The sequence below is a fragment of the Atheta coriaria genome, unplaced genomic scaffold, assembly GCF_025399875.1.
Source record: "Atheta coriaria isolate IRGN ID8LTWV9N9 unplaced genomic scaffold, Caltech_Dcor_3.1 hic_scaffold_10_pilon, whole genome shotgun sequence".
NCBI classification, from domain to species: domain Eukaryota; kingdom Metazoa; phylum Arthropoda; class Insecta; order Coleoptera; family Staphylinidae; genus Dalotia; species Dalotia coriaria.
The window spans coordinates 6,604,701-6,616,820 of NW_027045452.1; the positions used below are offsets into that span (position 1 = coordinate 6,604,701).

At 31.4% G+C, this 12,120-nt stretch overlaps 2 protein-coding genes and 1 long non-coding RNA gene across 5 annotated transcripts in view; 2 read left to right on the forward strand and 1 right to left on the reverse strand.

Annotated features, from left to right (window-relative positions):
* Positions 1-2,237, forward strand: LOC135800780 (protein phosphatase PHLPP-like protein). Its single transcript, XM_065314100.1, has 2 exons — positions 1-224; positions 309-2,237. Exons 1-2 carry the CDS (start codon positions 184-186, stop codon positions 1,828-1,830), a joined length of 1,563 nt encoding a protein of 520 aa, XP_065170172.1. The 5' UTR covers positions 1-183; the 3' UTR covers positions 1,831-2,237.
* LOC135800781 (uncharacterized) overlaps positions 2,018-12,120 on the reverse strand; it is a 19,413-nt gene continuing 9,310 nt past the window's right edge. The window contains exons 2-4 of the mRNA XM_065314101.1: positions 3,955-4,026; positions 3,757-3,851; positions 2,018-3,684 (exon numbers count right to left, since the gene is read on the reverse strand). Of these exons, the coding sequence (XP_065170173.1) occupies positions 2,418-3,684; positions 3,757-3,851; positions 3,955-4,026 (1,434 nt within the window). The 3' untranslated portion in view covers positions 2,018-2,417. The remainder of the gene's footprint in view (positions 3,685-3,756; positions 3,852-3,954; positions 4,027-12,120) is intronic.
* Positions 6,097-12,120, forward strand: part of LOC135800782 (uncharacterized) — a 24,634-nt gene continuing 18,610 nt past the window's right edge. Inside the window, exon 1 of one of the 3 annotated variants that reach the window (XR_010550220.1) lies at positions 6,097-6,461. This is a non-coding gene — a long non-coding RNA (uncharacterized lncRNA). The remainder of the gene's footprint in view (positions 6,462-12,120) is intronic. The other 2 variants (XR_010550219.1, XR_010550221.1) reach the window with 2 other exon arrangements.

The following is a 12,120-nucleotide window of genomic DNA, read 5'->3' on the forward strand; positions in this document are numbered from 1 at the left end:
TGACACATGCGGCGTATGACCATTATTACTATCATGCGCAGGAGTTTATTTGATATAAGAAAGCACTATGAATCATAGATTAGTTGATTAATTGTTGTGATTAGGAGTATAGGCATATAAGTTCGATAGTTTCTAAAATCGTTAGTTTATTTACTTTATATCATCTAATAACAGTGTAAAATCATGAAAACTTTCTGGATCATTGTACTCACCCTTATAAATTGGTAAGTGAAATTTATTGATTGTTATTGTTATGATTAAAAAATTTTTGAAATGGCTTTTTATATCGTGCAAATGACTTTGTGTAGTCTGGTGACTTTGAAACCTGAAGATGCCTTTCCAATACCAAATAGACAATTCACGTGTGAGGATAAACTGGAAAACAATGAAGCACCACACCAATTCCGGCATGTTATTATTGGTGGTCCTCCCCGAACTAATTTAATTGAAGGATGGTCAAATTTTGTCCAAGAGTACAATCAAATAGAAACATTGATAATTAATGACTGCACGATTGAAGATGCAGCATTGCTAAATTTTAAGAAGTACACAGAGTTAGGACGTCTTCAATTAAGCCACCTTGATCTAGATAAATTCGATTTGGCCAAATTGGCAAACAATGTCCGTTTAAGTTGCTTGAATTTAGACAATAATCCAATTGCGACTTTCGAAAATGATGCGCAAATCACTCTTACGGATTTAAGCTTGATGAACACTAGTTTGATTGCATTGCCAGATCCATCTTTGCATATTACGAAACATTTGGAAACTTTGAATTTTACCAGTAAATTTATTCAAATTAGCCGAAAAGAAGCCTGTGAAACATATAAAACACTGCTTAAATTCAATGGCGTGCCATGTGCGCAGATGAACACAGATAGTGTAAGTACTCGTACAACTGAACCGACCACTCAAGAGGATCACGAACCACAAACTTCAAATTCATGTAGACCTGAGTCAATGGGCATTAACAAAACATTGCTCTACGCAATAATTATTTATGTATGTGCACAAGTTATCAGCGCTTTACCATTATCCGATTCTTCGACGACCAATATTAATACGAAATCTCTTCATCTGGAGTCAAAAAGCATTTCTACAGTGGACAACGATCGTCTTAAATCATTTCCAAAGTTGACTTATCTACATTTAAACAATAACAGCTTAACTACTTTAAACATCAATACTCCAAATCTACATTATATTAACTTAGACAACAATGCCATCAAAAATATTCAAAATGAAGACTTTGATGGAATACCTAATATAGAAACAGTCGTTCTTAGTGGAAATAACATTCGAAAGATTGACTGGGACCTGGATTCTGTGCTTCATCGCATCAATGAAATTGATTTATCACGCAATCTGGCTCTGCGCTCTGTGCATATCAAATCAAAGACCTTAGAAATTCTTTCGTTAGCCAATGATAATATTGATGACTTAGAATTGGACACACCTTCTCTAACATTGCTGGATTTTCGTAATGGTTATTTTAGTGATGGTGGTTTAGACGCCATATGTAGAAGATATCCGCGTTTAAATTTGACTATTTCTCACATACAAGAAAGTGATGCTACTGCGCAGTTTTACGATTGCAAGAAAGTTATGGAAAAAGAAAAAGAAAATATAACTGAAGATGATGTTCATGATGAAGTACCTGAAAAAATGGCGGGGTGTGAGTATAGCACATTAAGAGTCAATATAGACGATGTGGTGTTGAGTGCTGAGAGTTACAATATGTTATGTTGGCTGTTTATAATCATGAGTATAATGGTTATTGTCTTATTTATAATGCTTGCGTATTTTATTGTAAAATGGAAAATTGATTGAAAAACAAGAGTTTTTCTTATAATATTGGAATTGCCAAAATCGTTACAGAGGAAAAAGATGGATAAAAAAGAGGAAAAAGATGGAAAAGAGGATATGGTGAAGAGAAAGCATCAAAAAGTTTTAATGCCAACACTTTTCCAAACTTCGTGAATAGAATTCTAATCTCGCAAGCAAACAAAAACAAAACTTGTTATACATTTCACTTTATTAATTAACTACAACTTATGTAAATGGTACTCTACTTAAGTCACAATCATTATATCATATGCGTTTAAATTCTATTATAAATATTTACGATTTTAAGTTTGAAATAAAAGTTTACATCAACCAAATAATAAGACTTAGACTGATAACAGGGTAGGTGCTATATACATAATGAAATTATCAATAAACATTTAGGAATATCATGTTTGCCTTGTTTGCCTGCTGTTATGCTGTCAATTTCATAAATAACATTATTTTTTAAATATTCTATCCACCGATAGATGGCGCTACTTGATCAAAACTGTGTTTACATTAATATTTCATGAGGTTTTTGGTTCTATAGAGAAATACTATTGCTACAATTACTAAAATGAGTCACACGCCTACTTGCTAATAGCATGCTTCCTCTGCCGTATCTCATAACTGACAGGATTGACAGGGTTTACCTGAAAAGAACTAGGACCTTGATCATATGTAGGTCTACGTGCGCTTGCGTCCAAAGGAAATTGCACATCCGGTATAAACAACGCCCTTCGTAATTCCTTCCAATTGAGGTTAGCGATGACGATCCTTGCGTCGTTTGGATTCACGAATGGACTGCGTGTCTCCAAATGGTCCTGAATCTCATTTTCGTCTTTTTTATGATCAGAACTTGTCGATGGAGGTTGGAAAACAATGCTAGGTTCAATTAATGTATTCTGTTCGTTTTGGTTGTACCCTCTTGGTGGTTGAATAACCGTGCTGAGACTGGGTCTGTTTGGGTCTACTTGACTTTCCTCGATAGCAATTGGTATTTCAGGTGTTACGGTTTTGGGATAAACTGGTGTGGTTGCTTTGAAACTGCTTACAAAGTTGACTCTTTGTCGTGGTTGTGTGACTGGTTGCCTAGGGAAGTATTCCAAGTCATTGATGGTTTTTGGAGGTTCTACGATCGAAGATAATCCATAGGGTAAATTTGGTAGAGGGGGTAAGTCTACATTTGCTAGAGGTTCTTCAGGTGTGACGAAAGTTGGATATACTGGTGTGGTTGCTTTGAAATTACTTGCGAAATTCACTTGGGGGGCTGATACAGGTACAGAGGGTACTTCATAAGATGGTTTGTCTTCTCCATCAAGAGGGGGCGCTACTAGAACTACTTTAGGTTTATTCAGGGAGTAATCTTCTTCGATTAGAGGGATTTCAGCTGGTGCAATATTGGGATATACTGGTGTAGTCGCTTTGAAGTCAGATTTGAAATTCACTTGAATATTTTCTTGTTGTTCCTGTTGATTTTGTTCATTATTGTTTGAATTATAAGTTTCTTGAGGTTTAGAGTAGTAGGGTTTCTTGGTACGTTGTTCTTTTGGTTCTATAGGTCTTTGTGTGGTTGTAGATCGTTTATATTCAGTTGACCAATGACTGGGGAGGAAATAAGGTTGATCCCTGACGTCACTATCCCCTCCAATGAGATTTTGTTGGTTAGGTGCCTGAGCTCTACCCGTGCGGTAAACAATGTTGTATTCTGATGCACTGGGATGAGCTAATAGGTCAGGACGTGGAGTGCGGTGATAAGGGTGTTCATCATCATCCTCTACGAAGGGTTTCTCACGTTGTCCGATGAGTAAATTAGCATCGTAGTCTACTTCTGACTTACTACAGTTTACCATGTACCTAGAAACACATTTGAATAGTGTACAGATGTTTATTTATTTATTTATTTGAATTTTAGGTTTAAATAAGTACCAATGGTCGCATATTAACATCCGTTGTTGGAAGAGGGTGGTATTAGGGCAGGAGTAACTGAATTGTCGTCCTAGAGTATCACACATGTGATAAATCTACGAAAATAATAAGTTTTTAAATATTTTTTGCGTTGTAATGTTGGTTGCCTATATTAAACAGTCAGACATATTTATTAAGATTATATTTGGTTATATATACCTGGCATCCTGATTGCACATCAGCATAATAACCGGAAGCTCTTCCCTGGCATGAAAATCGTCCGCCATTTTCCTGTAAAAAATAATTTATTTATTTTATTATATTTTTTATAATTAATGTCAATGTTAATCAGCGTGTGATAATAATACGGAAATTGTGTCGCAACGGTTAAGACTTTACGACCCACAACGTGTCAATGTCTTCTATTAAAACCATGACATTTCTGATGGTAGCAGGTCGCGCTGTAATTAATTATGAAATAATTACCTCGACTCCTGCTGTGGAAAATTGGCAGTGCACGATTTGAATTTGCTTATTGCACGGTTTTTGCCGTCGCTGAATATTCCATAAACTCAACATCATTAAACTTTATGTCGCACGATTAGACTTGCAACTCATTAAAACATAATTAGCTACTAATTCGAGATGACATTATTAGAATTAGGAATTCAATACAATAGAAATAATGCATAATGGGTTGCCTATAGTAGAATGTTTATTTTGTTTCTATTATTTGTCTTCGCAACGATTTATATTCTTATTTTTTATTCAAGGAAATCAATAATTAAATAAATTAAGATCTGCAAAAGATTTGAGTTTACCTTGCCGTGTTTATACACGTTTAATTTGATTTCGCATACTAATGACACATTTCCTTGTGAATTATGTTTGAATATTTAACATTAATTTGTCATTAACCTTTTTATTGACGATTGTCATATTATTTACGATTCATCTTTAAGTAGCTTCGTTAAATGTGATCAAATTTGTAATATTTAATTACTACACACATAAAAAATACACAGATTTCGGTGTTTTTGATGGTTAATTATTGAAATATTGATTAATTGATTTAATTCATCATCGTTTTGATGAGATTAGCTTAATTAGTAACCTTGCCATTTGCAATCATGAAAATAAACAAGTTTTTCAACAAATATAAAAAAAATTATTGAAAATCTATAATATAAAAATAAATCGCAAAATATGTTGGTAAGCGCATAACTCAACAACGCCTAAATCAATTTGGCCAATTCTTTTTTTTTAATGTTCGTTAAAATCCAAAGATGGTTTTTACGGCGAGAGAAATTCGAATAATTGCCGGGAAAACCCTAAAACAGCCCTTTTCTATAGGATATAAGTTGACATTGAGATTCAATCATAGTTATAGTTAAATAGTTGAATCCGAGATGGCGCGCTGAAGTGCATTATTAGCAATTCTTTATATAATTAATTTCTTTAAAATAAAATTGCGAATCTTATTAATAGAATTAACACATACTATGTCTAGAACAAGACAATAAAAACAAATTACATTTTTATTAAATACTACCGGGACAAAGTCGCGGGCAAAAGCTAGTTGTAAATAAAATTCAATTATATTTAATGCACTTTAATGTTAAAAATAGTTTTTATACTGTTTTTGGTCAAACCCAAATTCATAAGTCATAACTCTATAACTTCGAACGCATGATTAATGAATATTCGAGTATTTCGCTGGTGGCTTGCATAAAACTTATCTTTCATCTCATAGTTTTAACTCTCCAATTCATAAGAATAGCAACAAATGAAAAAAGTAACGTAATCTGTATTTTGACCTTTAATATTTGCCTGTTTTCTAATTTCTATTTGCAATTTCGTGACTTTGTTAAATTATTTTTACTTTGATTTAATTACACAAAGAATCCTATTGTAATTTATCATATTTAGACATAAACAATCAATGAAATATATTAAACACATTCAACTGTCAGTAAAACAAGATTTGTTTATTTTAATTAACGATTTTCATCAATTTGTACTTTTATGTGCACTTTTAAACGATGTTTCGCAATAGTTCTTCTCCTAAGTGACTGCCAGTCGTTTGTGCTTGGCACTTAAACTAAATACCACTAATTGTAATCGCAATTAAAAAGAAACAAGATTAATGAACTTCGTTCAGTCACGAACGAGTATTACGGACATTACTGCTTAATTTAAATCGCATCGCGTTGTAACTACTTGGTGGCCTTGATACAATTCGGTTGCTCAAGCATCAGAGCATCAAGATGAAAGAAGACTAATCGTGCAATCAATTTTCTTTCAGCTGTAAACTTTAAACAAACAATCGGAACAAAGAATTATCCAGAGAGGATCTTGATACTTATGCAACACATTTCACACGAAATGCATTGTGCTTATCGATGACATTTTGACATTGAGTGTTCGTGGTTTTTGACGTTGCTACAAAATTACTCGTAAATACAAAGTTAACCTGTGAAGTTGTAAAACGGTAACAATAAGCTAAATTAATGAACTCATCAGCTTGTTGGAGGAGTAACGAACGGCGATGTGAAGTAATCGTCGATGCAGTTATTCCGAACAAACAATTAGAAGCGCAACTGAAGTAGACGCAGAAGAAAAGTAGGTTTGCATTGTAAAAATAAACAAATGAAGTGAACTTAAGTGAACTGCATGAAGATACGAGTGCATCGTACACAGCAGCTGCAAGAAGCAAGAAGCAACAGGTAAAGTAAAGTAAACTAAAGATGAAATGTAGGTTATGTTGCATTTTCATATACCTAGTAGTTGTAGATGCGCAAATTGCGAAAATTTCTTCATTTCTTCGACGCCGGCATGAAATTCATCTTCATCTCGTTTCTGCGATTGTGTTATTGTGTTACACCTAACAAGCGGTAATAACTGATTGGATTTTATGATGATTGATGATTTGATACTCACGGTCAACGCATCAAAATCAAATGTAGCAGTTAATTTAGAAAATCGCCGCAACCAAACGCACACATTGCATTTATAGAGATTTGTGAATGTAAATTTTGTTAACAATGGATTGTTTCTTGCATGATTTCGTCTGGTGTGGTTTCGTTTCGGGTTGTGAACGTATTATATAACTTTTTTCGCAAATATCGCTGTGATCGTATCTCTCGTGCGGTTCTTGCGTGGTGTTAAAGAGCAAGTCTCTTCGCAACATCTTCGTAAACTCTTGTTGCTTTCGATACAACAATCGTATTAAGTATATTGTTTTCTTTAATATTGTATTGTATAATATTGTCTAATGGTGTCTAATCATTCGAACGGGACTATAATTGAATAATATTACTATAATTAAATAATAATCTTGAAATTTTGCAATGTTGAAGATCGTAAACATTTTAAACTTTAATCTGGGTATTATTAAATCACTTTTTGGTTATTATTTTATCTCTTCCGGAGTGATATAAGTAAAATTAGGAAATAATAATAGTAATAAAAAAAGTATGGTTAAGAGAATGTTAAAAGTTAAATTTTGACGCAATTTGTTTTTAAAATGAAGTTAAATCTTTCAACAATATAAAAATAAATCGCAAAATCTGTTGGAAAATGCATAACTCAACAACGCCTAAACCAATTTGGCCAATTCTTTTCCTGAATGTTCATTATTGTCCTAGGATGGTTTTTACGGCGAGAAAAATTTGAATATTTGCCGGGAAAACCCTAAAGACAGCCCTTTTCTATAAGATAAAAATTGGCATTGAGATTCAATCATAGTTATAGTTAAATAGTTGAATCCGAGATGGCGCGCTGAAGTGCATTATTAGCAATTCTTTATATAATTAATTCCTTTAAAATAAAATTGTGAATCTTATTGATAGAATTGACACATACTATGTCTAGAACAAGAAAGTAAAACCGAATTACATTTTTATTAAACATTACCAGGACGAAGTCGCGGGCCAAAGTTAGTTAGTTTTTCATAAATTCGTAAAAAAGTAGTAATAATTATTTAAATTAATAGGAACTATTCTAAAATTTATTTATTGTTTTTACTTTCTGTTAAAATCAATATTGTACAATAAATTTTTTTTATACATATCGATTAATTAAATTCTTTTGAATGTACAAATATGTTCAAACATCGTTGGCGTTTTGTTTTAATCATTAATTTTATAATTCTCTAGGAAAATATGCCAACTGTAAACAAATTTCCTAAAAAACTTGACTGTGCTGCCCACACATCGATTACAAATTGGTTTATTCGATGATTTATGAATATTCACTGTATTAATCATCAATATATTGATCAATCTTTATGTGAACTTTAAAAAATGCTTTTTTAATAAACCAGCCATGATTTATTTTGTTTATTTTAAAATTTCACATGAATTAATTGATTTTTTACAGATTTACACTTTTATAACATGTATATATAGTTCAGTAGAACAAAACAGGTGTTAACCGACAAATGACAGTTGTTTCCTATTACACAACTTGTCATTTACACATTTTATGACTTTTTTTGCTGCTTAGATTATAAAAGATTAAAAAGTTTGGTAATTTTTTAAGTGACTCACATGTTCATGATTCTAGTAGTTTTATTTGTTTATTGGCTTTATTAACCTTTCGTGGCGTGATTTTGCAATCGTTATTAATTCACACACCACGATTCACACGTGTCGCGCGCGTACAACTCGCACATATTCACTAACAACTTGTGTCAAAGTGATGAAAATGAAAGTCTACGACACATGACAGTTGTGTTCGATAAATAATGACATGTACTAAATTATTCTTTTGGTCATTGCTATATTTGCCTATACACCAACAACGAGATTTTGTAATAAATAATAAAATTTTAGGTTATACTTAAAAATTGCGACATTGTATCATAGATGGCGTTAGATATACTCAACATAACCTAATATATAAGTTTACATACAAAAATTCATAAATAATCATGTAGATAGCAAATTACCGTCATTTACAAGCGTATTATTATTATTATATCACAATCACAATTAAGCCTTGTGTGCGCGTTGATGTGTGTTGTAAGGTGTTGTAAATTGTAATGCGAGCAATTTGGAGGTCTTTACGAATGTGGGATGTGGGCAGAAGCGCGAGGCAGAGTTGAGAAGGTACTTACTAAACCTTCTAAACATTCCTGATCGCTGTTTCAACTAGGTGGAAAATATTTCAATGTTTCTAGCACTGTTTGCATTAAGTTAGAAGTTAGAAGTTTGATGTTATAGTAAACATGAAGCGGGCGTTCAACAACACTTTGTTTGTGTGTGGTGTGCTGTTTGTTCTCGTGCTTAATACCTACATACCATACTTGATGCAGAACCAAATGGTGATATTAGTACTTATAATAATAATAGTATTATTTATTTGTAGGTGTTGCAATTGGAATTTGATGGTAACATTTGGAGAGAAAAATTTTGTAATTTTTATTTTTTTGTTCGTTTTGATGATATTTTGTGGTTTTACTTGATAAAATTTTAAAAATACTAGATTTAAGATGGTAGAGCATTGAATTTGTTATTATCAAAAGAAAAATTAATTATTTTGTGATATTTACGATAAATTTTAAAGCAAAATGAAGAAAAATCATTGTTTTTTAATAATTTTCAAGAATTTCATTCTAAGATAATACGTATAATGTGGTTATTCGTGTTTTAGTATTATTTCTATTAAATTATCATGATTACGTTGGTAATCAACGGATAGATAAGTGATATTTGTAATTAAAACCTCATCAAACCATTTAAAACTCAATTAAATTAATGTTTTTGATGCTAAAAAATTATTTTTCCTTTTATTTCTTGAAATTTACAAAAATTGTTGGCGTATTTTTAACATTTAAGAATAGTGTACTTAAATTAGTCGACGTGTAAATGCGTGTAATACAGGTAGCAAATTACGATTTCCTCATTAATCTCCTCGAAATCTCTTAATGTGCGCAGCGGATTCTAAACACCTAGCGCCGACTTAATTGAAACCCATAAATGGAAAATTGTACAATTTGTAAGACTGCAAAATTATAAGTCAACACTCACTCGGCGCTGAATTGCAGGCGGATAATTAGTTGTTACTTGCTACACCAACTCAATCAATTACTTTGAAAATTTTTAGTAAAAACGAAAAAAAAGTTTAAAAAAATTTGAAAATTGCGCCCTCTTACGGGTAGTAGTATTAAAATACATTAAAATATAAAATATTTAAAATATTATTTAATTTTTAATATTAAATATAATGATTCTATTAATATACGAGATAATTAATCATTCACACACGCGCTTCTTCATCATTTTTTTGCCCGTCATTAATTGCAAGCACGTGCCGATATTGACAAACACTTTATTCGTTAAATATTAATATTAACAATATTAAGTACTAAGTATATTTACTAAGAAAATCCTCACGCGCATCTATGCGTGAATAAAATTATCGTTTGCTTTTAATCACATCGCCGCATCAGCACGGAAATTAATTTCTTAGTAATTATTCTACGTACGTGTATAAACCAACTAGATACATCGTGAATACAAATTCAATTACGTTACAAGTTCCCAATCTTAATCAGCTACATGTTAATATAGGAGGTACATTGGTATGAAATTTAATTAACTTCTTTTATTGTGGTGGTTATTCATTGATAGATGGCAGCTTGAAGAAGTTGAAATTGAAATATTTATAGGTTTAAAGTTTAATCAAAGTAATTTATCTCAAGTTACCAACTAGTAAGTGAGAAATGATGCGTAAAACAATTAACATTTGCTTAACATAAAATCAATTACCTGTTTTTCACTTAGGTGATTTTATGCTTATTATAAATAACCATAAAGTGGATACTTTATGTTTAATTATTTTTATATTCCGCATTGTTTTTAGGTTCGATTAGGTTAAAAATGGTCTCAGCTTCATTCTAACCTATAACTTTTTAATGGAAACATATTGAGTATACTTGTTCATAGATGGCGTAATTGTAAAATATCAATTTGTAATGAATTTAACAGAAATTTTTTTGTTTTAACGTTGATTAATTTGTTGAATCTGTAATTATGAACAATTATTATTGCATAACACAATAATCGCTACTTCTCTTTAATTCTAATCCTCATAATTCTCATAAACATTTCGCTGATTCACTATTTGCACTCATAATCACTTCTGTAGAATGTTTCAATTTGTAAACAAAAGTAAACACACGCGTGATGCGCACAGGAATGTGATTGATGTGTTATTTAGCAACAAATTACTTGATCAAACTCAAAAGATTTTACTAAGCATACAATATGAAGTTTAAAAATTAAAATTACAGTTGAAATGGGAAACGAAACGCAACAAAACGAAAATGTGTTGCGTTGTTGTGTTGAGATTTAAACAAATGTTATTATTCCTATCCTTAGGGCCCATCTGACGTTAGATATATGGATGTTAATTAACATTTCAGCTAAACTGTAATATTAAACTTTAAACACGTTTATTTATTATATAATACGGTGAGTTTCATGTTACTTGTAACGAAACAATCAAATGCGTTCGTAGGAAATCGATTAGCCATAATCATCAACTCATCACCTCATAACACGCGGTTATGATGTGTTTGTTTACATAAAAACATATAATAACCGCACTTTTTCTTTCACATCGACAAAAACTATGTTAATACCTATAATTTAATATGACTTGTGTGATATTAAACATTCGTTTGCTTTTCTTCATATACAATGTTATATAATCGGCGAGTTTGCAATGCAAATGGTGATAAAAGTGCCAAAAGAGCAAAAGTGCAATAATATTATTTGGCATGACTAAACTATTCAACAATGTTGAATTAAAGATGGGTTTATGTGAAAAGAAGTAAATTAAACTTTAATTTGCAGGAAAAAAATGTAAAAAATGTTGTGTTGGTTGCATACAGCTATATTTTCCTATAGTTTGACTTCTCGTATCTTAACCGAACATAATCCAATTCATTTATATATATTTTTTTCTGTTTCACGGTTAAACCAACAATTTTGGTTAAATCAATGTGCCCACAATGTTAAATGGGTTGCATACAGTTATAATTTTCCTATAATTTGACTTCCCGTATTTTAACCGAACATATCCCAATAAAATTTTAATATTTTTCTTTCTCATGATTAATCTTAAACAATTCCGGTTCATAAATTAATAAATAATAATATTTAAACAGGTTATTGTTCCAGTTTGTTATCCTTTAAATATCATGCACTTATTTAAAGTGACGCACTTAATATGCAAGCAATAATAACATTTTATGGTTATTGGTTTCACTTGCAATTTGAAACTTGTAATTTAAAATAAAAAGACTATCGACCCTGACTTTTAGAGATATGGATGTATAACACGGTAAGCAACGGTTAATGACCATAAAATTACGTG

Bases quoted from the DNA above. Each gene is read 5' to 3' on its own strand.
- LOC135800780 (XM_065314100.1), top strand. From the start codon at position 184: ATGAAAACTTTCTGGATCATTGTACTCACCCTTATAAATTG. The intron at 225-308 runs GTAAGTGAAATT...GACTTTGTGTAG, and splicing joins GTACTCACCCTTATAAATTG to TCTGGTGACTTTGAAACCTG.